General features: G+C 46.3%; 1 protein-coding gene across 1 annotated transcript in view; it reads left to right on the top strand.

Moving 5' to 3' along the window:
• Positions 1-26,183, top strand: part of GALK2 (galactokinase 2) — a 477,779-nt gene that overhangs the window by 54,861 nt on the left and 396,735 nt on the right. The window contains exon 3 of the mRNA XM_077263708.1: positions 12,072-12,195. Coding sequence (XP_077119823.1) covers positions 12,072-12,195 — 124 coding nt within the window. The remainder of the gene's footprint in view (positions 1-12,071; positions 12,196-26,183) is intronic.

The raw sequence follows: 26,183 nt of genomic DNA, 5'->3' as shown, positions 1-26,183 counted from the left end.
TGTAGATAACACTCTTTTAGTGGCCTGAGATCAGCACATGTAAATGCAACAGAAATGCTTCGCAGGGAGACCAGGCAAGGATGATGACAGTTGTAGTTAGCACCCGGCGCCTGGGAATGGCGCTAACTCTACTGCTTTTCCCAGCTGCCAAAGCATTTAATTCTGGTATGTGTAATGATTTTTAGGGTTGGTGTCAGCTGCGTAATGTCAGCTGCTATCAGGTGATGATGAAAATGTGCATGTGCTACCTGCTAACCATTTGTGTCCCAAGGATGATGTGTTCACAGGTGCAGGAGTGCTCAGCCACGTCACTCCGCGTGGTGGGATGGCTGAGTAACCCCTAACAGGAGCAAGCGATGTTGATAAGGGAAATGGGGAGATGCATGGGAAACGTGAGGAAGGTGATGCCGTGCAACTGACCAGTGTCACAGAGGAAGGTAACTGCTCCATAAGTAGCACTGCTCCTGGCATGTTGGGGGTGGATGGTGAGGTAGTACCCATAGCAGTGTCGTATGCCTCCTCAGTCACAGGCGTGACTGAACCAGAGATGGACCCAGAGCAGGTCCCAGAGGGTTCCCGTGGGGAAGGGACCCTGACGTCGCTTCTGGCTGCCCCTAGCCAGGAGTTCCAGGCCGCTCTGCACTCAAATGCGAGCCTGGAGAATTTGAGACTCCTCGCTGAGATGCCCACCTCCGTGACTGATAAGGAGAGGGTGTTCTGGGAACGAGGGAGACAGTATCCGGAAAATCCCAAAAGAAGTGGTTGAGGGAAAGACAGCTGGTCATCCCATACCAATTCAGGGGTGAGTTCTTGCGGATTGCCCATGAGATCCCATCGCTGGACACTTGGGCATCAGCAAAACTAAGGCCCGGCTGTCTCGACATTTCTATGGGCCCAAGATGGGGGACAGATGTGAAAAACTACTGCCGTTCCTGTATCACCTGCCAAAGAGTGGGCAAGGCGGGGCCTGCTTTTAAGGCTCCCCTGATCCCTTTGCCAGTGATAGAGGAGCCTTTCCAGAGGATCACGGTGGACAATGTGGGCCCACTGGCCGTCCCCAGCAGCTCTGGAAAGCAATACGTCCTCACTGTGGTAGACTACGCTACCCGGTACCCAGAGGCAGTGGCTCTGTCCTCAACTAGGGCAGATAAGGTGGCGGATGCACTGTTGGCTATCTTTTCACGGGTAGGATTTCCCAGGGAGATGCTTACCAATCAAGTGAATCAATTCATATCTCGCCTAATGGAGGCTCTCTGTAAGAAAATGTAGGTGAAGCATCTGGTATCGAGTGCGTATCACCCACAGACCAATAGCTTGCGTGAGCGCTTCAATGGTACCCTCAAACAGTTGCTACGCATGCTGGTTGAGACCCAAGGATGCGACTGGGAGCGGTACCTCCCACACCTGCTATCCGCTTACCGAGAGGTTCCGTAGGCCTCGAAGGGGTTCTCCCCCTTTGAGCTCCTGTATGGCAGGCGAGCCCAGGGACCCCTGGGGTTGGTAAGGGAATCCTGGGAAGAGGAGCCGAACCCTTCTGAAGTGTCCATAGTGGAGTATGTCATGCGCTTCCATGACTAAAAGGAAGACCTTGACGCAGTTGCTGCATGACAACATGACGCAGGCTCAGGCTGATCAGAAGCACTGGTACGACCAGAACGCCTGGGAGCGGACTTACCACGTGGGTCAAAAGATGTGGGTGCTGGTCCCCGTACCAAAGGATAAGCTTCAGGCAGCCTGGGAAGGCCCGTACGTCATCCACCAACAGCTCAACCCAGTCACCTACGTGGTCACGCTTGACCACGCTCGGGGTAGGCGAAAGGCCTTTCACGTCAACATGATGAAGGCTCATCACGAACAGGAAGCTTACATCCTACCGGTCTACAGCCTGCCCTAAGACAGGGAGGAAGACCCCCTCCTGGACATGCTGGCCCAAGCCAAGGCCGGTGGGTCCATTGAGGCCGTGGAGGTAAGCGCCTTGTTAACTGAACCCCAGCGGTCACAGTTGCGGACTATGCTGGCACCCTTCCGGGTCGTGTTCTCCAACCGACCTTGAAAGGACTATGTTAGCGGTCCACGAGGTGGACACCGGGAATCATGCCCCACTACGATGAACACCCTATTGGATCTCCGACGAGATGCAGCAGGTTATGCGCCAGGAGATCCATGAGATGTTACAGCTGGGGGTGATTCAATGGTCAAAGAGCGCGTGGGCCTCACCTGTAGTTCTCGTGCCAAAGAAGGATCAGACCACCTCTTCTGCGTGGACTACAGGGGGCTCAACACCATCACAGCCTCTGACGCGCACCCAGTGCCGCTCATCGAGGAGCTGCTTGAGCGGTTAGCTGGTGCAAAATATCTGACCATAATGGATCTGAGTCGAGGATACTGGCACATTCCCCGGAGCCCCGAGGCGCAGGAGAAGTCCGCCTTTATCACCCCGTTCGGACTGTACGAGTCCATGGTCATGCCCTTTGGCATGACGAATGCCCCTGCCACTTTCCAACGGATGGTCATCCACCTGCTTCAGGGACTGGAGAAGTACGCGGTGGCGTACGTGGATGGCATTGCCATCCAGGCATCCTCCTGGGATGAACACCTGCAGCATCTTCAGGAGGTGCTCAGGCGAATTCACCGAGTCGGTCTGACCATCAAGCCGGGAAAGTGCCAGATAGGCATGAGAGAGGTCCACTACCTGGTGCACCGGGTAGGTGGGAAGTCCATAAAGCCAGAGCCTGGGAAAGTGGACGCGATCGTGGCCTGGCCCACCCCCAGGACCAAGAAACATGTGATGTCCGTCCTGGGCAATGCAGGGTAAGTGTTTGCAATTTTAATCCTTTTTTTATTTGTAATTGTATTGTACATATAAGATGTCTTCTTTATGATATCTTTTTATACTTTGTAAACACTGCCTACCTTTTTTTTGGAATGAAGTATAAAATTACTAGCTTGACTCTCCATACTCTAAACGAACTGTCGCGTCCTATGAAGTGAATTATGCTACTGATTTTGGTTGGCTCCAGACCCGTTAATCCTTGGAAAATCGGAGCTGGTTGCAGCATACTTTGTCCTGTGCAATTGGGCGTCTTTGCAGCGACCAGCGGCATTGATAATTATTGTTCCCACCTGAGTGGGAGTAGTTATATCGCCATCGCTGCAGCGTGCCCAATAGCCAGTACATAGCAGGAAGCGTTTCTGGTGACTAATTACCCTAAGTGCAGTACCCTGACTGACCTGAGGGTAAGGGGGCGCCGAAGAGCTGCAAGTTCCAAAGCAGTAGTGGGATATAGATAAATCCCCTTCAGAAAGAACGAGGGGCAACCAAACAACCCTGGTTCGTGACAAATTGGTGGCAGCACGGTGGGATTCCTGACATGTGTAGGAGGGAACATTATTTTACGTGACCACAACTGTAGGACCGAGGGCTGTCTGCTGTGCTGAGAGAGGGTGGAGTACGGAGAACAGGACAAACTCATGGACTGTGAGTGAGGTGCAGGCGGAGATGTTATGGTGGATTGAAAAAGATGTGTTGTGCTAGGTGACACAAAAGCAGCAGTCATGTCTACTTCTGTAACATCTGAAGAGGTCTCACTCACCCCGACTGTAGGGGGAAAAAAAAGGGTAGTTTCTCTGGCTGGAGACCTGTGTGACGGAGGCACGGTGACGGAGGAAAAAGAAGCAGCAGATGAGGTTGATGAAATCGCCGGTGGTTGGCGAGGCCCGCTAGTCCGCATTTTAGCGCAGTGAGATTCTCACACTAAGGCATGTTCATGCATGTAGTTGTTAAATTATTAAAATTTTTGCCCTGAGTTTATAGGCAAATTTGACAGATAATATATGTTGGGTCATCCTTCGGGGTCTCAAAAAAACACCCAGGCTAGGGAACCCTTGCTGCCCCTGCGAACTGCGCTCTCAAGACCGGGGCTGGCCACAGCCTTAGTTAGGGCTGAGGATGCAGTGCTTGTTGTGGTTGAATCACTTCATATCTGTGTGGGAAACTGCAATGTAACCTCATCTTCCTCCTTCTCCACCTCCTCTGCTGAGCTACTCAGCTGCATACCTTAGGGTTCACACCAAGTGGGATCTACAACCTCAGCATCATCCTCTCTGATCTCACACCCCTCATCCTGAGAGTCACCCTCCTCCTCTTACTGCCCTGACACCACAGTACGCATGCGCCTCTGGTATCTGAGTCTCATCAGGATCACCTCCACTCTTGGTGGTTAACGTCTGGTGATGTGGGTCTGGATTCTGCTCAGACCCTGCTTCATCCAGTCCCGAATCCAACATGAAAAAATTTTGGGCATCGATGTAGATGCTTTCCTCCTCTGGATTCTGTGAGGCAGACCTCTGATGCCCATGGAATAGAATGTCTGAACAGCTCTGCATAATGGCCCTTCTGTGGTTCCCCACATTCAGTTGGGCGTTTGGAAATTTTTGAAGGGGGAAACAAGGGTGATTGGGGTGCCACCTCTGAGGATTGTACTGTGTGTGATGTTAAGGTGAAGAAAGAGGAGAGGCCACTTGATGCAGCACTTCCTATCCACTGTAGAACATGCTCTTTCTGAGCCTCATCTACAAGGTGTACGGCTGTGCGGCTGCTAAAGAAAGGGAGTTGAGTAGCCAATCCAGTAATAGATATTGTCAGTGGTCTTTGAATAGGAAGAGACGGTGTTTGTTCAGTTGAACTTTTATTAACATTGTCACCTATCCCATGTAAACGTCAAACACCAAGCCTATTTCCCTTTTCACCATGACCTCGCTTTTTCACACTCATGTTGTAAATAGCCTTCCCCTCTTGTAACCTGCTGTTTCACAACCTTAGACCCACAGCTATCAGACATCTGTGTGAGGCAGTGAGGAGAATTATATGCGAGGGACAGTATGTATCCCTCAGGATGTGCATAGAAGCATATTGAGGCCACTGTAGTGCATTGCAGTCACAGACACAGCTGTGGTTGCAGTGCAGGATAAAAGTAAGTTTGGAATTGGTCAAGCTATTTTGCCAAGGCAAATTTAAGGAAATCCGGCATGGGCTTTTATTTTTGGAGTGAACAACAGGATGGCAGTGGGGCGCTCCACTCCCTACAGCCGGGTCTTACAGGTGGTCTATGACTACAGATCCCATTTAATAACCCTGCAGCAAAGGTTTGGGTGTGTCAGTGTTGGTTTGCAAGCTGCAGAACTGGTGGCTCTGCAACCTCTGGCTTGTGTGAAGTCAACACAGAGCCAAGGGAAGCGAGACGCCTGGCGCCCTCTCAGCAGAGCACGGTGGTACAGTCACCCACGGTAACAGGTCTCGGATACGAACTGTTTTGATGCCCCGGCTGCTATCCGGAATATACCGTTTGCCTTTCATTTGTGAGTTTTTGGACAATAAGGACATTTGCGTTGAACTTTACTGAGTCACTGCCTCATTACCACATGGTGTGAACACCGCCACACTACACTTGTCACTAAATGAACAATTACTATTTATTTTCTTAGATAGTGCACCTGAACAACACTGTTATACCTAACGATTAAGTGGAAATCCGGCCTTCTGATTTGTCAATGAAACACTGTTTTATCACAAACGATTTAGAGTAGCTAATTGGGCCTCGTGGCTGCACCACAATATTAGACCTAACTATTTTTAAGTGGAAATGTGGTCATCTGATTTGCCTCTGAAACACAGTTTAATCATAAACAATTTGGAGTAGAAAATTGGGCCTCTAGAGACTGCCACACATTTTTTTCATAATCTAGTTCGAGGCTGGAAGATCAATTTCACACAGGACAAGATCCTATCTATTTAACTGACAAGTTCACTTTCAGCAGTAGCACTAGCACAGGAGCGACCTCTGCACTGTGACACTGAGACCCTCCCTCTTAGCTCAGTTTCTAGGACCCAAGATGCCAGGATTGACACCTACCTCTAGCAAAAGCCCCTTTGTGCATAGAATACTGATATATCCAGTTTCACACTTTTGTCAACTAAGTGTAACTTTAATGCTGTTATGATTTCCCTTATTGATTATATATTTCCTTCACAACCTTCCATATACAGCATGAGCCCCACATAACCTCCATTATTCAGCATAAGCCCCACATTGCCTCCAATATCCAGCATGAGCCCCACATTGCCTCCCATATACAGCATGAGCCCCCACATAGCCTCCGATATAAAGCATGAGCCCACACATAGCGTCCCATATACAGCGTGAGCCCCCACATAGCCTCCTATACACAGCGTGAGCCCACACATAGCCTCCCATATACAGCGTGAGCCCTCACATAGCCTCCCATATACAGAGTAAGCCCTCACATAGCCTCCTATATACAGCGTAAGCCCCCACATAGCCTCCGATATAAAGCATGAGCCCACACATAGCGTCCCATATACAGCGTGAGCCCCCACATAGCCTCCTATACACAGCGTGAGCCCACACATAGCCTCCCATATACAGCGTGAGCCCTCACATAGCCTCCCATATACAGAGTAAGCCCTCACATAGCCTCCTATATACAGCGTAAGCCTTCACATAGCCTCCCATATATATAGTGAGCCCCCCACATAGCCTCCCATATACAGCGTGAGCCCCCTAGCCTCCTTTGTACATACAAATATCCCATACACATGAAAAAATACCCACCACATACTCACCTTGCTCCCGTTCCCCAGGCGCTCTGCTCTGGTCCATCATTGCGATTGCTTTCTCACACGCTGATTGGTGGAAACTTATTAACCACAAACTTATTAACCACTGTGTCCATCCTGAGGATGTGGCTAGCAGTGACAGCGAATGACAGGGGAGGGCATGGTGCAGCACTGTTAGCCCTTCTGATGTCTTGATCCGCCTGCTCGGCTGGACTGGAACAGCCAGAGGAGTAGTAGAGCGCGGCACTTCTGACAGCAGTTGCACAAGTAGGAGCTTAATCTGTAGTATAATATCTATGAAGAACTTGGCACTCAGTTGATATAGAAAAAGGACTATTTATTTTTGATGCACTGTGGATTGCTTATAAATAATCTTTTTTTCACATCAACTGAGTGCCAAGTTCTTCATAGATATGATATTGGAACAGCCAGAGAGCCAGTTATGGCCCGTGGATCGCACTTTGCCCAGGTCTGTTCTACTAGGAAAGGGGCACTACAGGCTGCTGAAAAGTAAAGAAAATATGATCGTTCTTTCATAAAGTTTTATTTCCAAGTTACACATGTACTACTGACTTGCTGATAAATATGCTTGTATTACCACTGTTTTAAGGTATTGGCCAATGTCAATATGTAGTGTATATAAGTGAATAGCCCCCCCCCCCCCCCCCCAGCTTCTTTAGGCATTCATGCATGATCATCGGCGTAACGTGAAGCTTTATGGGCCTTGATGCAAAATATCCAACAGGGCACCCAAGTATCACAGGCCTCTAATAGTATTGGTCCTTTTACAGGGGCCAAAGAGAGCTTTTAGCCCTCCTAAGCTCCAGGGCTCAAGTGCGTCTGCAGCACCTGCCCCACTGTAGTTATAGTTGAATGCTGCAAAATTAGAGTTCACAACCAGCATTATGGGCGCTTATTGGGAGAATTCTGTTAGAGAAAGTCAAAAGTTTTGGCACACGTCTGTTTTGTGTAAAAATTTTGCAACTTTTTTTGTTTGGTGCTGACCTTAAAAAAGTGCCTAGTGGCAGGGTAAAGGGGCAGCGATCTCTAAAAGAACTAAGATAGTATGCACCAGGTGTAAATTATACCTCAAATTTAGAAATGTGCCTTTTATATGAATTGGTACATTATGAATTAGGACCAGAATATAAAAATTCCAGTCAAAATAACTTACCTCATTGTTTTTTAAGTCCATACTTTGTGAATTGTCTCTTTAGAGACAAAGAGGAATAGAACTCTATTGCCACCTATTGGAAGTAGCAATCCTAAAAGTCTATGTCGACCCTTTAGGCCATGTTCACACTTTGCGGTTTTTACCGCGGAACCGCCGCGATTTTGATGCTGCGAGTCCGCAGCAGTTTCCATAGCGTTTCCATTTACATGTAAACCCTATGGAAACCGCAAACCACTGTGCACATGCTGCGGGAAAAACAGCGCAGAAACGTAGCGGTTTAAAACCCGCAGCATGTCACTTGTTTGTGCAGAATCGCTGCGAGGAATGCATTGAACCGCTTACTTCCCGCATGGGGCTGTGCCCACGTTGCGGGAAGTAAGCGGCTAATGTGCGGGTGGTACCCGGGGTGGAGGAGAGGAGACTCTCCTCCAGGCCCTGGGAACCATATTTGGGGTAAAAAAAAAGAATAAAAATAAAAAATCATGTTATACTCACCTCTCAGCGCTGCACGCGGCCGGCCGGTCAGAGTTGCTGTGCGAACAGGACCTGCGGTGACGTCGCGGTCACATGACCGTGACGTCGCGGTCACATGACTGTGATGTCACGAAGGGTCCTTCTCGCACATCATTTTTGGAACCGGACCGCCGGGTGCAGCGCCGAGAAGATCCGGACATCAGAGGGTGAGTATAACCAATTTTTATTATTTTTAACATTACTATTGATGCTGCATATTGCTGCATATGCAGCATCAATAGTATAGGAGTAATCCCGCAGCGGAAACCGCGGAACAAACCACGATAAATCTGCAGGGATAACCGCAGCGGTTTTGCCCTGCAGATTTATCAAATCCGCTGCGGGAGAACTCGCAGAGGGACGCCGCAAAGTGTGAACATGGCCTTAACGAGCCTTGTCAAATGACTTAGGGTAGGTGCCCACTGTCAGTAAATGCTGTGAGTTGGACGCTGCGTACTTGTGTGGATATTCTAGCTCCCACTTACTGCAGGATTTCCAATGTGGAACTTTTACAGCAAACAAGTGCCATAATATAATTTCACCTTTGCTACAAGTCAGTGTGTAAAATTTCTGATCTGCTAGATCACCTCCCAGCTGACTGTAAGGCCTCATTCACACTTCTTTATTCTATATAAGATTTTCACAGATAGAACATTCTAATCTGTCGATGTTCAAATGTATGTGGGGGGTGGGTTTGTTTCTTTTTTGAGGACATAGTGTCCAAAAAAAAAAATAATTTCCGTGATTAAAAACTGACAAGCTGAATCTTTCTAAGTCAGGCCCATATACATTTGTATGTCATGATCCCACAGCTCCCGGTATGTCATTAAAAATGGTAAGGAGATGCTGGGAGTTGCTGCTATGAGTCTTTATCAGACTGTGGACCATACAGGAACCATAGTACCACAGTCTTGTATGTATCAACAAGTAAACATTTACATCCAGGTACCTTATGGCTCATCTCTTCTCTCAACAAATTTTTTCTTTTCGTCTCCATCTTGTCTTTATCAGACTGTGGACCATACAGGAACCATAGTACCACAGTCTTGTATGTATCAACAAGTAAACATTTACATCCAGGTACCTTATGGCTCATCTCTTCTCTCAACAAATTTTTTCTTTTCGTCTCCATCTTGTCCAGACGCCATGATGACTTTTCACATCCACAGCTCATCTCTGCATATTCCCTCTTCTCTGGATTTTAGCAGCACATCTCGACATGGTGCCCTTTAAAAATAACAGTGTTATTAAAATGCCACCTGCATAAAAATCTTACCATAATATGACCTAAATAAGCGTTCTATAGTATATTACCTCCACATTGTCCACCTTAATGAGTTACACCTGCCACTCTGTCATTATCAGCTATAACCGCCACACCATCCACACTTATGAGCCATGGCTTATACCATGGCTATACTCTCTAGTTTTGTGTATCTCCACACTGCACCCCCATAATGCTAACCTCTCTCCTCACTGTACCCACATTTTACGCTGCCCCCTCTCAATATCCGTTCTGTGCCCCTTTTCATGCTATGCTCTTATGCTGCCCACCAAATTGTCCTTTACAAACTGTATGCCCCTCACACACTGTTCCCTACACAATATGATGGACAACACAGTTGCCCATATAGTGTGATATCCACAGCATCCCTCCAATGTACACTGATGTCCATCACAGCCCCCCAATATACAGTATTATGTCCCCCGCAGGCCCCTATATAGTTTAATTGCCCTCCACATATCCTATATAGTATGATGTCCCCCACAGCTTCCAGTATAATGTCACACACAGTCTCTAATATATTATGATGTCCCCACAGCTTCCAGTATAATGTTACCCACAGTCTCTAATATATTATGATGTCCCCCATGGCCATCCCCTCATACGTCCCCCATGGCCAGCCCCTCATGTCCCCCATTCATTGACAAAATATCAGGGGAAAAAAAAGGCTTATACTCATCTATACTTATACTCACTCACTTCCTGTACATCAGTGGGCACTGGATGGCACCATCTGACTTCCACTGCGTGCTCTCTCTCCAGCAGTGCATAGGACAGAAGTGGCCTGCATTCTGCTGGTATTCCTGGCAGGGAGCTGTAGCTCCTCTGCTCCTGTCCCTGGTGGCACAGCGCTCACATCGATTGTATTTGCATATAACAAAATCAAATACAATTGAGTGCAGGGAGGGAGCGATGGCTGTTGCTCAGGGCAGAGAGGGGTGAGTGGTGTCAGTGACTGACACTGCTTTTCTGTGTGCACTATTCTCTGCTGAATGTCTGCGGCTTGAGGTAGATGCTGGGCAGCCACAGGCCTTCAGCCATGTCACTTTTTTTTTTTCATCGTCATACAGATCTAATAACACCCACTTGGACTTAAAAAAAAATCATTAGGTTCCAAATACTTTCATTTCTAATATGTTCACAACAGAGAAGAAAAATAAAAAAAACCCTACTTTTTATTCTGCTTTGCAGCGCAACTACAACATTGTGTGTCCAATTCAGCATCAGAAACTTTGTGACATTTTCTTTTTAAAGGGAATCTGCCACCCCCTCCCCGGGACCTAGTAATATGGGCATACAGGTAACAGAAATATTAAACTAGTCCTACCTGTATGCCTCATATTCATGGTCTTGTTGTTGATAAATGTTATATTCTGTCTTTATGCTAATGGAAGAAATCCCTGCCTTCTGTCTTCATTGTAATACTACCCCCATCCCATGCACGTCAGTTATGGCCCCAGAATCCCACATCTGTGCCCTGCAATCCCTCCACAATACGTACCTCTTCCTCGCTTCTGTGGGCAGTGCATTCAGTGATCTTCTACACAGTCACATATTTTTTGTACTCCTCTCACTCCATTTCCTCCCTTGGAAATTTGGCACATTTATGTGACTTTTTAAAGGGGTTGTCCAGAACTATTTGTTTTTGGGCTAAGAACTGACAGGCAGGTAGTTTTTAACTTCCAGCCTATTGTTCCCAGCTCTGTCGACTTGACATCACCAGAAGCCACAGGAATGGTCCGTGACCGCTCTGAGTAGCAGAGATTGGGGCCGGGCAGAACAGACAGGTAGTTAGCAATTATCTTCCTGTAAGTCTTCAATAACTCCTTTATCGGATTTGCGAGTTCTTGTTGTAAAAAGTCACAAAAACTGGTTAAAGACAAAAAAAGAGCATTTTTTTTATTTTGCAACATTGTTAGAATTTGCTGCAAAAATTAGTGAGAGAAAAGTGATTTCAATAAATTGCAAGTGATGAATCGGGCTGAGTGTATATATTACCCAAGTCTATTTAATCTTCTACGTTTTGTGCCTCTAAGTGACACTAAGTGCAAAATGTGTGCAATTCTTACCACCACATCCCTATCTTACTTGATCCTGTGTTGACCAATATCACAATTTGAAAGGTGAAATGCTCTGCACTTTGCATCCTTCACCCATTACGGCACACCTCAATAGGCTTTTTGGCAGCTTGCAGTAGCCGAAATCTTCAATCAGGAAAGTGAAGTCTTTCTAGTTAACATTGGCCATGTTTCTTCCCTCAGCCTCCTAAAGAAAAAAAAAAAATCAAGATTTGGAGGCAGACCCCTGTAAGTGCAATATGGAATTTTTTGAGGATTATGTAAAAAAAAAAAAAGTAGGAACATAATTAATGATGTTGTATATCCAACATAGAGTGTGACATGATCCTTGCCTTTGTGAATGGCTTGCTGCTTACTAATCTAGGTTTCGGTTTTGTGTTATAGGAGAGCACATTGACTACTGCGGATATGCCGTTCTTCCAATGGCTATTGAACAGGATATTTTAGCAGCTGTGCAACCTGTTGACTCTCGTATTTTGCACTTGTCCAATACAAATCCAACGTATTTGTAAGTATTTTTCCTTCCATCCTTACTGTAACGACCTTTTAAACTTGAAGTTGTCCATAGACTGTATTATTTACTTCTGAACATGCCTATTAATGTAACATCATTCCATTAGTCAGGTATAATCTATAGTTTGGATTTGTGTAATCTTTTGAGACAACTTTTCTGACTGTTTCCATGAGCAAGAAACATATTTCACAATATGATCCTAACCATCAGTAAGAAAAGCAGGATGAGCATTCCTCTCTTGTTTTTCCCAGAACCTACATTATTTTATATGAAAATTGCCCTGCTGAAATAAATTATAGCTCATAGTCAACAACAAAATACTGATTTAAAACTGAATACCTACCAAATATGTAAACTTTGTTATTCCTTCATATTGTCATGCATATCATCCTTATTTTCTCTTTCTTTGTTGAGTAGTGGGCATGCAGGGAAGACATGGTGGTGAGGGGGGGGATTTGCCCGTGCACTCTATAAAGGGAGCATCATTCCCTCAGTGGAGCATGCAACAAGAGTCTTTTAAGTCTTTATTACACTACCATAGAATTCGGGCGAGTACTATATGAGAAAACATCGCATAGCACTTGGACCAGTGTTAGTCTATGGGGCAGCTCGCATCACCATTTATTTTCTCGGGCGTATTCAATGTGCATGTAAAATCGTAGCATGCTGCCATTGTCACCGAGACTTGCCAATGCAAGCCTTTGGGCGCAAGAAAAAAATCGCACAGCACTCGGACCATGCGAGTGCTGTCCGATTTTTACGCACCGGTGTCCTTTGAAAAGCCGGCAATTCATGTGGCGCATACAGTAAAATCACACTGACAGGTTAGAATAGAATAGATATATACACATGGAATATAGATATTTAGATGTCAGTGGTACACAAATGTATACCGTATATACTCGTTTATAAGCCAAGCTTTTCAGCACAGTTTTTTTTGTGCTGAAAATGCCCCCCTCGGCTTATACACGAGTCATTGTCCCAGAAAGACGGCGGGGGAGGGGGAACGGCGGAGCAGTGGGTCACAGAGGCAGGAGCCGGCAGCTGCGGCTAAAACCTGTGCCCGCTACTAAAGAGAAATTAATATTCACTGCCCTGGCAATGAATATTCATTTCTCTTATAGCACGCACAGTTACAGCCGCAGCCCCCGTCTTCCAGTACACATCCTACTTACCTTCCCTGCGCGCCCTCACTGCATCTCGTTCCAGCTCCAGCAGCTCCTCCGTCCGAGCAATCACGTGGCCCCACTCATTAGGGTAATACTGTATATATTCATCTCTCTCCACTCCCATAGGCGTGAAGTGAATATTCATTACCTCAGTGAGCGGGGACACGTGATCGCTCAGCTGGCGCGCAGGGAAGGTAAGTAGGATCTGGTTTTTTTTTTAATAGGAATCATACATACAAGGATAGGGGGGATAAGGAGCCATGCATACAAGGACTGGGATGAGGACCCATGCATGCAAAGATGGGACGGGGAGCCATGCATACAAGGAATGGATGGGGAGCCATGCATGCAAGGATAGGGGATAAGGAGCCATGCATACAAGGACAGGGATGCGCAGCCATGTACAGTATACCAGAATAGGGATGACAATGCATAACCGGCTTATGCTCGAGTCAATAAGTGAGTATATACGGTATATGTATTTATATTGCATGGATAGATAGAAGAAAAGCTAGCAATTCTTGTGCCGTGTACTGTAAAATATCTGCAGGAGCTGACAGGATAGAAGGGATGGATTACATACAGTAAATACAAATAGAATAGGTACATACAGTATATCAATGTCAGTGACAAATGCAATTAGTACAGTGTGTGTTCAGCTTACTGTACATGTATTTATTTAATAAAAGTTTATTTTTCAGAAAAAAATAGTGTGGGCTCTCTCAATTTCTCTCTCTCAAGCCGACGTCTGGGGGCCGATGTTGATAGCCTGGGAAGGGGGTAATACCCATGGAGCTTCCCAGGCTATTAATACCAGCTCCCAACTGTATACTTAGCCTATACTGGCTATTAAAATGGGGGACCCTAAAAAAAAAAATGATGTAGGGTCCCCCTATAATTAATAACCAGGAAAGGCTATGATGACAGCTGCGGGCTGATATTAATAGCCTAGCAAGGGGCCATGGATACTGGCCCCCTCAGGCTAAACACATCAGCTCTCAGCCGCCCCAGAAAAGGCACATCTCTAAGATGAGACAATTCTGGCACTTAGCCTTGCTCTTCCCACTTGCCCTGTAGCAGTGGCAAGTGGGTTGATAGTTGGGGGAGTTGATGTCACCTTTATATTGTCAGGAGACATCAAGCCCCGAGGTTAGTAATGGAGAGGTGTCAATAAAATGCCCCCATTACTAACCCTGTAGTCACATTGTAAGAAAACACAGACACCCAGAAAAAAAGTCCTTTAATTTTTTTTTTTTTTTTTTTTTTTTTTTTTTGGAAGTGCATCTGAACAGCAAGGTGGATTGCTGTTGAGAGGGGAAAGAGAGAAAAAAAAAAATCTATAAATCTTCAGCACAGCGAGTGTGAGCGAGCTGAGTGTGACCTGAGCGTAAGTGTGAACGGCGGTAAGTGTGTGACTTGTGATTCAGTGAAGAGGTATTTGGAAGGCCTTTAACAAATACCTGTGTGAATTTGTGTGAATTGCTGAATTGGGAGTAGCTATATTCACAAGGTGTTAACTTAGGGTGGGCGGTCATAATCAAGGGTTTATAATGGGCAGCTGTTTGGGGCTCAAGCCCTTTTTGGAAGTGCATCTGAACAGCAAGGTGGATTGCTGTTGAGAGGGGAAAGAGAGAGAAAAAAAAAAAATCTATAAATCTTCAGCACAGCGAGTGTGAGCGAGCTGAGTGTGACCTGAGTGTAAGTGTGAACGGCGGTAAGTGTGTGACTTGTGATTCAGTGACTTTGGAATCAGGGAGTTTCCAAGGGAGGAATTGCTTCTGTTTTTTTTTTTTGGTTTAATTAATACTTTGTATTTATTTTTAATTAACGTTTCTGTGTGGTGCAATCCCCATTAGGAAATGTGCTCCACAATTGTTAATGCCATCCAGTGCACATCTTGCCACATGTATGCAGTCCTTGACCAGCCGGTCGAGGGTGCATACTGCTGTGCGAGATGTGAGCACATTGTGCATTTGGAAGCCCAGATTTTGGATCTAAATGTGCAGCTGGCAACACTGAGATCCATAGACAATATGGAGAGGAGTCTTCTGCTCACAGAGCAGACGCTCAATGGGATAGATGAGGAGGGGGATGGTAGGATGGAGCTGCAGGACAGTGTGGCAGTTAGCTGGGTGACAGATAGAAGGCGGGGTAGAGGGAAGAGTGCCAGGGAGGCTAGTCCTGATCTGGCACACCCCAATAAGTTTGCTAAGTTGGCAGATGAGGGGGGTGCCAGTACAGGGGTAGCACTACTGCAGCCAGGCATGTCCTCTGAAAGCCGGAGGAGTGACTGCTCCAGTAAGGAGGGAAATAGGAGAGCAGGGCAGGCCAGACAGGTGCTGGTAGTGGGGGACTCAATTATTAGGGGAACAGATAGGGCAATCTGTCACAAAGACAGGGATCGTCGGACGGTGTGCTGCCTACCTGGCGCTCGAGTCCGACACATCGCTGATCGGGTGGACAGATTACTGGGAGGGGCTGGTGAGGACCCAGCGGTCATGGTGCACATTGGCACAAATGACAAAGTTAGAGGTAGGTGGAAGGTCCTTAAAGATGATTTCAGGGAATTAGGCTGCAAGCTGAAAGCAAGGACCTCCAACGTGGTATTTTCCGAAATACTGCCTGTACCACGTGCCACGCCAGAGAGGCAACGGGAGATTAGGGAGGTTAATAAGTGGCTCAAGAATTGGTGTAGGAAGGAGGGGTTTGGGTTCCTGCAGAACTGGGCCGACTTCTCAGTGGGCTACAGGCTCTACGCTAGGGACGGGCTGCACCTCAATGGGGAAGGAAATGGGAAATGGGGAGAAAATGGTTAGAAGGTTGGAGGAGTGTTTAAACTAGGGATTGGGGGGGAGGGTATTCATTTTATAGGAGGGGAAGATAGTGCAGATAGAGAGCTGGGCACAAATAAGGAAGTTGGGGGTGGCGGTGGCATGGGGGGTGGGGTTAGAACAGTTAATAATTTAAGAAAGAATAGAGGTACAGAGAGTAACATCAAGTGCATGTATACTAATGCCAGAAGCCTCGCCAACAAAATGGACGAATTAGAACTAATGTTGTTGGAGCATAATTATGACATGGTGGGGATATCTGAGACGTGGCTGGATGAGAGCCATGACTGGGCTGTTAACTTGCAGGGCTATAGCCTGTTCAGAAATGACCGTACAGATAAGCGAGGGGGAGGGGTGTGTCTATATGTAAAATCTTCCTTAAAACCCATCCTGCGTGATAATATAGGTGAATTTAATGAAAATGTGGAGTCCCTGTGGGTGGAGATAAGAGGAGGGGGAAAAAATAATAAATTACTGATAGGGGTTTGTTATAAATCTCCAAAAATAATGGAAGCAATGGAGAATATCCTCGTAAAGCAAATAGATGAAGCTGCGACTCAAGGAGAAGTCATTATTATGGGGGACTTCAACTACCCTGAAATAGATTGGGGAACAGAAACCTGCAGTTCCAGCAAAGGTAATCGGTTTTTGACAACTATGAGAGACAATTACCTTTCACAGCTGGTTCAGGACCCAACAAGGAGGGGGGCACTGCTAGACCTAATATTAACCAACAGGCCAGACCGCATATCAAATATAAGGGTTGGGGGTCACTTGGGGACTAGTGATCATAAAATAATAAGTTTTCATGTAACCTTTAATAAGATGGGTAGAAGGGGGGTGACAAGGACACTAAACTTCAGGAGGGCAAATTTCCAACGGATGAGAGAGGATCTTGGTGCAATTAACTGGGACGATATCCTGAGACACAAAAATACACAAAGAAAATGGGAGACGTTTATTAGCATCCTGGATAGGACCTGTGCACAGTATATACCGTATGGGAATAAGCATACTAGAAATAGGAGGAAACCAATATGGCTAAATAGAGCTGTTAGGGGCGCAATAAGGAACAAAAAGAAAGCATTTAGAGAATTAAAGGAAGTAGGTAGTGATGAGGCATTAAATAAATACAGAAAATTAAATAAATTCTGTAAAAAGCAAATCAAGGCAGCAAAGATTGAGACAGAGAGACTCATTGCCAGAGAGAGTAAAAATAATCCCAAAATATTCTTTAACTATATAAATAGTAAGAAACTAAAAAATGACAGTGTTGGCCCCCTTAAAAATAGTCTGGGTGAAATGGTGGATGAGGATGAGGAAAAAGCCAATCTGCTAAATGACTTTTTTTCATCAGTATTTACAAACGAAAATCCCATGGCAGCCAATATGACTAGTGATAAAAATTCCCCATTAAATGTCAACTGCTTAACCCAGCAGGAAGTACAGCGGCGTCTAAAAATTACTAAAATTGACAAATCTCCGGGCCCGGATGGGATACACCCCCGAGTACTGCAGGAACTAAGTACAGTCATTGATAGACCATTATTTTTAATCTTTAAAGAGTCCATAATAACAGGGTCTGTACCACAGGACTGGCGTATAGCAAATGTGGTGCCAATATTCAAAAAAGGGGCAAAAACTGAACTCGGTAATTATAGGCCAGTAAGTTTAACCTCTACTGTGGGTAAAATCCTGGAGGGCATTCTAAGGGATGCTATACTGGAGTATCTGAAGAGGAATAACCTCATGACCCAGTATCAGCACGGGTTTACTAGGGACCGCTCATGTCAGACTAATTTGATCAGCTTCTATGAAGAGGTAAGTTCCGGACTGGACCAAGGGAACCCAGTGGACGTAGTGTATATGGACTTTTCCAAAGCTTTTGATACGGTGCCACACAAAAGGTTGATACATAAAATGAGAGTAATGGGGATAGGGGAAAATATGTGTAAGTGGGTTGAGAGCTGGCTCAGGGATAGGAAACAAAGGGTGGTTATTAATGGAGCACACTCGGACTGGGTCGCGGTTAGCAGTGGGGTACCACAGGGGTCAGTATTGGGCCCTCTTCTTTTTAACATATTTATTAATGACCTTGTAGGGGGCATTCAGAGTAGAATTTCAATATTTGCAGATGACACTAAACTCTGTAGGGTAATCAATACAGGGGAGGACAATTTTATATTACAGGATGATTTATGTAAACTAGAAGCTTGGGCTGATAAATGGCAAATGAGTTTTAATGGGGATAAATGTAAGGTCATGCACTTGGGTAGAAGTAATAAGATGTATAACTATGTGCTTAATTCTAAAACTCTGGGCAAAACCATCAATGAAAAAGACCTGGGTGTATGGGTGGATGACAGACTCATATTCAGTGGCCAGTGTCAGGCAGCTGCTACAAAGGCAAATAAAATAATGGGATGTATTAAAAGAGGCATAGATGCTCATGAGGAGAACATAATTTTACCTCTATTCAAGTCACTAGTTCGACCACACTTAGAATACTGTGCACAGTTCTGGTCTCCGGTGTATAAGAAAGACATAGCTGAACTAGAGCGGGTGCAGAGAAGAGCGACCAAGGTTATTAGAGGACTGGGGGGTCTGCAATACCAAGATAGGTTATTACACTTGGGGCTATTTAGTTTGGAAAAACGAAGACTAAGGGGTGATCTTATTTTAATGTATAAATATATGAGGGGACAGTACAAAGACCTTTCTGATGATCTTTTTAATCATAGACCTGAGACAGGGACAAGGGGGCATCCTCTACGTCTGGAGGAAAGAAGGTTTAAGCATAATAACAGACGCGGATTCTTTACTGTAAGAGCAGTGAGACTATGGAACTCTCTGCCGTATGATGTTGTAATGAGTGATTCATTAATTAAATTTAAGAGGGGACTGGATACCTTTCTGGAAAAGTATAATATTACAGGGTATATACACTAGATTCCTTGATAAGGCGTTGATCCAGGGAACTAGTCTGATTGCCGTATGTGGAGTCGGGAAGGAATTTTTTTCCCCATGGTGGAGTTACTCCTTGCCACATGGGGTTTTTTTGCCTTCCTCTGGATCAACATGTTAGGGCATGTTAGGTTAGGCTATGGGTTGAACTAGATGGACTTAAAGTCTTCCTTCAACCTCAATAACTATGTAACTATGTAAATTGTAAGAAAGACGCAGACTCCTCTAATATTCTTAATTAAACCATACTTACGACCTCGCCCATTCCCCCGATGCCCTCTTCATCTGCAAAAGAGGTAAAAGAAACAAGCCACAATATTCCTCACCTATCCGCAGAGATGCTGCTAATCCATTTGTCCCACGACGGGTCCAGCTCTGCTACATCTAGATGGCAGGGGGTGATTTGAACTTCTGTGGCTTTTTTATTCATATTTTTAAAAACTTTATTTTTTCTACTTTCTGCTTTATTTAATAGTCCCCTTAGGAGACTTGAAGCTGTGATTGTCTGATCGCCTGTGCTATAAATAGCAGGGCTTCAGTACTGCTATGTTTATATATTACTCGAGCCCCAAAGCCAATCTATGGCCGCTTCTCTTCACTTCCTTTGTAAGAGACTGACACCCGGAAGAAGTGAGCGCTGCTGCTGCTGCTCTGACTTTTTCCGATTGTCAATTACATCAGAAGGAAGTGAGAGTGAAATGGCCACTGAGTGAGCCCTGCAGCCCATCACTGGAGCGGCGCCAGCACCAGAAAGAATAGCTGTTATCATTTTATAAAGGAGTTCGAGTTGTGGACAACCCTTTTAAGTTATTTTGTACATATCCCTGGTATCAGTGGTTGGTGGGCTGTTGTCACTGGTGTTATTTGTACTCTATATATGGGGGGTATCATTGCTACCTTCACCTCCAATGGTATAAAATTACTAAATGTAATAAATATACTGGGCTCCTCTCCGAAACCGTCTATACAAGCAGTAAGCATGACACATGACAAAACCGCATATTGTCCCACAAATGGAAATGTAATTTCTAGTCATAATTTTTATTTCTCTGACGCCCATGACGGCACCACGGAGAGAGGGGATCCGCCCACCAAGGACAGGAAACCTACAGATAAAAAGGCGGTACCTCTCTCCTGCATCAGTTGGTTTCCTGTCCTTGATGGGAGACCTACAGATCACCTCCGTCAGAGGAAAAGTTCTTCGTGGGAGTCCGGGGCCAATCAGCCGATCCAGGCAGCGGGGGCCCCCCTGCCTCGGTTAGATGTGGTGACCCGAAGCGCCACCGCTAGGGGCTGGTAGGCCTTTTAGGGTGCGCGGAGAGAGGTGGCAGGAGCCGCCTCTCTAAGAAGTCTTACCAGCAGCAGCCGTGTCCAAGAGTCCGCTCTATGGATAGGAGCGATGTGGCTCCCTGGCGTCAGTCTGCAGCCTGAGCTCCCGAGAGTCCGCGTTAGTAAGTGCGCCGCCATCTTGCTTCATCTGCGCCCGCGCGAGGAACGGATGTATTTAAGCAGCAGGGGCTTGCGTGCGCACAAGCGCTGCGATCCCCGCCTAGTGCCGGCGTCGCCGCTGGAGGAATGCGCAGGCGCGGGAGTTCGTGCCCTGGCGATCTGCGCAGGCGCGGGATTCCACGCGCAGGCGCGGGATTCCACGCGCAGGGCAAACTGCGCATGCGCGGAAAAGGAAAAAAAAAAAAATGGCGCCTTCCACCGCTATTTTAAGCGGGGTGTCTGGGGGCAAAAGCGCTTCTGAAATGGAGTCTGGCCAATGCTCACCAGTGAGCGATATGGAGCAGGTATCTCCCCTTCCCAGGGCGTCTCCACAACCAACGCCGCAGCAGCAGAAGCGACGGACCCAGAAAGGCCAAGGCTCTACCGGAGGGCGTTCTGGATCGCTACACAGCAAAGAGTCCAGCATTGTGTCCGGCTCTAAGAACACGGATCGTGCCCAACCGGTATTTATGGGTCCATAAGGTGGTGAGTGATCTCCGTGAATGTTAGCGATAGTGAGAATCTATCTTTGTGTCTTTTACCATAGGGGAAGAAAAGCACAAGTAAAACTAAACATGTCATATGTGCCCTATGCAAAGAAGATCTTCCATCTTCATGGGACAAAAGACTTTGCAGTGTTTGCATTCAGCAGACTGTGTCAGAAGGCCTTCCCGAGTTTGCGGCAGATCTCAAAAACCTGATTAAAGTCCAGGTAGAGGAAACCTTTAAATCCCTCAAAGGTGGGAGAAAGAGAAGGAAGACTAAACATAGATCTCCATCTCCTGAATCGGGTAATTCAGGGGAAGATACGGATTCAGACTCGGCTAATTCTTCCTCCTCATCCTCATCATCATCTTCATCCTCCTCAGGGGGCCGTAGCTGCTTTCCCATAGAAGAAACTGATAGCCTTGTTAAAGCCGTTAGGAACACTATGGGGCTGGCAGATCCTCACCCCAAAAAATCCGTCCAAGACATAATGTTCGGAGGGCTTGACCAGAAAAAGAGAAGGGCCTTTCCTCTCAATGAAAAAATTCAATCTTTGATCAAAAAAGAGTGGAAAAAGCCTGTGAGAAAATCACTACTCACTCCAAAAAAGAAATATCCATTCGATGACCAGTCCTGTTCCTTCTGGGATAAGGCTCCTAAACTGGACGTGGCAATCGCCAAAGCATCCAAAAAATATGCCTTTCCGTTTGAGGACATGGGGGTTTTGAAAGACCCAATGGACAAAAAAGCAGATGGGTTCCTCAGAGGTTCATGGGAAGCGGCTGGTGGAGGCCTTAAACCAGCAGTCGCTGCCGCTTGTACATCCCGCTCCCTGATGGTTTGGCTAGACCAATTGGAAAGCCAACTCAAAAACAGGTCTTCCCCGAGACTCAATGCTAAAAATGTTGCCCGTTATGCGGGGAGCTGCCGCCTTCTTGGCTGACGCCTCGGCGGACTCAATCAAGTTATCCGCTAGGTCGGCGGTGTTTTCTAATGCCGCAAGGCGGGCCCTCTGGCTAAAATGTTGGCCTGGGGACCTCCAGACCAAGTCTAAATTATGTATAATTCCCTGTGAAGGAGAGTTCCTATTCGGGCCCACTCTAGATGACATACTAGAAAAAGCAGGGGATAAAAAGAAATCTTTCCCCGCCCTGGGCTTCCCTTCATACAGAAGGCCCTTTCGGAGCAAGAGGTTCTTCCGAAGGAAGCCGGGGAAAAACCAGGATAGGTGGGAAGACAAGCGAAACAAAAACAAGGGTTTCATCTTCAACAAAACCCCTAACGACAATAAAAAACCCGCACAATGAAGGCTTGCCCCAGGTGGGGGGAAGACTTGCCCTCTTCGCCTCAGCCTGGGAAAAGATTACCAACAGTCCTTGGGTGTTGAACATAGTAAAGTCCGGTCTAAAATTGAAATTTCAGAAACCCCCTCACCCCTCATTCAGGACGACTTCTCTAAGATCTTCAAAGGAAGAGCAGCTGGCATTAGAAAAAGAAGTAATAGGACTGGTAAACAAAGGGGTTCTCATGGAAGTTCCCCTACAAGAAAGAGGTCTAGGGTGCTACTCCCCTCTGTTCCTGAGGAAGAAGCCGGACGGCTCATTCAGAACTATTGTGAATCTAAAAGAGTTAAACAAATTTCTAGAAATCCAGCCGTTCAAGATGGAGACAATAAAGACCTCAATAAAGATGCTGTTTCCACTGTGTTTTATGGTAGTCCTGGATTTAAGGGACGCCTACTATCACGTCCCTATTCACAAAGATTATCAGAAATTCCTCAGAATAGCGGTCCATATAAAGGGGGTGGTATACCATTTTCAATTCTTAGCCCTACCCTTCGGGTTGGCTATAGCTCCGCGGGTCTTCACAAAAATAGTGGCGGAGGTAATGGCTCACCTGAGGGAGAAAAATACCCTGATAGTACCTTACCTCGACGACTTTTTGATAATAGGCTCCTCTCCACAACACTGCGAGGAACAGCTAAAAACAATCAGACATTCCCTGGAAGAACTAGGTTGGTTAATAAACCTAAAGAAATCCAGATTGTTACCATGCCAGATCCAAGAGTACCTGGGTCTCACTCTGGACTCGATAAAACAAGAATGTCGCCTTCCAGGGGAAAAAATCCAAAACATCATAAATCTGGTATCCAGAAGGCGAGACAATCCCTCCATAACACTGCGCCAAGCGATGTCCCTCCTGGGATCCATGACGGCCTGCATCCCGGCAGTCCAATGGGCTCACTTACACTCAAGGGAACTTCAATGGCAAATCTTGTCAGAGGAAGTTTCTCTAAAAGGGAATTTAGAAGGTCAGCTCGTTTTGTCACTAAACACAATTCGGTCTCTGGGCTGGTGGACATCACTAAGCAATCTTTCTCAGGGAATCCCGTGGGTGACTCCTGTATCTCGGATAGTGACAACAGACGCAAGTCCCAGCGGGTGGGGGGCTCACCTCAACGACCTGTTAGCTCAGGGGGATTGGGCTCCATATCTGAAAAAGGCATCCTCCAATATGAAAGAACTGTTGGCGGTCAAATTTGCACTCTTAGAGTTCCTGGGGCCCCTTCGATCTCACCACGTCAGAATTATGTCAGACAACAAGGTGGTGATAGCATATCTGAATCACCAAGGGGGTACCCGTTCTCAGAGTCTGATGGAGATAACCAGCTCAATCTTCCACATAGCCGAAAGCAACTTTCAATCTCTATCGGGCCTGCACATAAAAGGCATAGACAATTTCAGAGCAGACTACTTAAGTCGCTCCCGCCTGAAACAAGGTGAGTGGGAGCTAAATCAGTTAGTGTTCAATCAAATCGCGGTAAAATGGGGCTCACCAAGCATAGACCTCTTCGCAAACCATCTGAACAAAAAAGTGAACACCTTTTGCTCCATAACACCGTGGGGGAACCCTGTTTCCCTGGATGCGTTCCTAATACCGTGGAACCATCAACTAGCGTATGCATTTCCCCCCATTGCTCTGATTCCAGCTGTGCTGAGGAAGATTCGGGAGGACGGGGCCCACATAGTCTTAATAGCCCCGTTCTGGCCGAAGAGGCCTTGGTTTTCCTGGATGAGGAGAATGTCCATCTCCGATCCATGGGTTCTGCCGGATCTCCCGAACCTTCTCTCCCAAGGCCCAGTTCATCATCCTCAGGTGGCAAGTTTGCACTTGACAGCTTGGCATTTGAAAGGGAGCTACTAGAAAACAGAGGGTTTTCCCCGGGGCTAGTTTCTACATTGTTACAAAGTAGGAAGCCCGTTACAACCAGACAGTACGGGAAAATTTGGAAAAAATTTCTCTCATCTTCAGGCTCCAAAATTGGGGAGGGTGTCCCTCTTAATGCCATTCTGGAGTTTCTGCAAAAGGGATTAGAGTTGGGTCTGGCCACAAACACCTTAAAGGTGCACGTAGCGGCTCTAGGAGCTCTGTTTAACTATGACCTAGCAGGGAACCGGTGGATATCTAGATTCATCAAAGCAGCCGGTAGGTCAAGGCCCCTACCCGTGAAATCTACCCCTCAGTGGGATTTAAATTTAGTTCTTAGGGCGTTATCCAAACCTCCCTTTGAACCATTATCAGATGCTTCAGTAAAAATCTTATCCTTAAAAACTTCCCTGCTAGTTGCACTCACGTCCGCACGTAGGGTCAGTGATATCCAAGCCCTTTCCGCCAACCCCCCGTTTACTCAAATCCTGGATGATAGGGTCATCCTAAAAACTGACTCTGCATATCTCCCAAAAGTGGCATCCCGTTTTCACAGAACTCCGGAAATATCACTGCCCTCTTTCTGTCCTAACCCCAAAAACAAAGAGGAAGAGGCGTTACATTCATTAGATGTAAGGAGATGTCTGATACGTTACATAGAGGCCACTAGGGAGAGTAGGGAGGATTCCTCTCTCTTTGTGTGTTTCCAGGGTCCCCGGAAGGGGAAGAAAGCATCTAAAGGCACCCTGGCAAGATGGATTACAGAAGCCATCAGCCTGTCATACTCAGCGAGTGGCGTACCCGTCCCGGGAAATATCAAGGCACACTCGACAAGGGCAGTGGCAACCTCTTGGGCGGAGAAGGCCGGAGCTTCTATTGAGCAGATATGTAAAGCTGCTACCTAGTCTTCACCGTCCACCTTCTATAGGCACTATAGATTGGACCTTACCTCCTCTTCAGACCTTACTTTTGGTAAAAGGGTTCTGGAAGCAGTGGTCCCTCCCTAATGTACAAATCTCTGCAATTCTCTCCGTGGTGCCGTCATGGGCGTCAGAGAAAATAGTAGTTACTCACCGATAACTGTGTTTCTCTGAGCCCATGACGGCACCCGTACATTCCCTCCCTTCACTTCCTGGGTGTGCACATCATTATAGTGCCTTATGTTAATAGGATAATAGTCACGCGGTATCTCATGATAAGTATTTAGATAATGTTAAAGCAAGTCTCTGTTCATAGTCTCCCATCGTTCTCTAGTAAACAACTGATGCAGGAGAGAGGTACCGCCTTTTTATCTGTAGGTTTCCTGTCCTTGGTGGGCGGATCCCCTCTCTCCGTGGTGCCGTCATGGGCTCAGAGAAACACCGTTATCGGTGAGTAACTACTATTTTTCTTCTTATTGGTCCTGTGAGGCAGATACGTCTAGAACTAAGATATGCTGTCTGCATTTACTAACATTTGTGAGAGAACGGGTCAATCTAAAGAGCTCGCTTATACCAGCGTGGTCTTGTAATAGGATGTCACCGGTGTAGAAAGTCAGTTCATGAAATTGCTTCCCTCCGAAATATTCCATGGTCATCTGTGAGTGATATTACTGAAAAGGGGAAGCGTTTAGGAACCACATAACAGCCACAAAGTGGAGACCACCTACATGTACAGAGCGGTGTCACTGTGTGGTGAAGTTATAGAAGAGTCACCAACGCTGTTAAGACTCCTCTGGCATTCACATAAGCACAAAAACTTGTGTGTCATGAGCTCCATAGCATGGGTTTCCTTGGTTTAGCTGCTGTATGCAAGCATTACATCACCAAGCACAATGGAAAGCATCATATTTAATGTT

This window comes from Ranitomeya variabilis, chromosome 5 (assembly GCF_051348905.1).
Source record: "Ranitomeya variabilis isolate aRanVar5 chromosome 5, aRanVar5.hap1, whole genome shotgun sequence".
In the NCBI taxonomy this organism is placed as follows: Eukaryota; Metazoa; Chordata; class Amphibia; order Anura; family Dendrobatidae; genus Ranitomeya; species Ranitomeya variabilis.
Note: the sequence above shows the minus strand (reverse complement) of the source record. Positions and strands in the feature narration are given on the sequence as shown.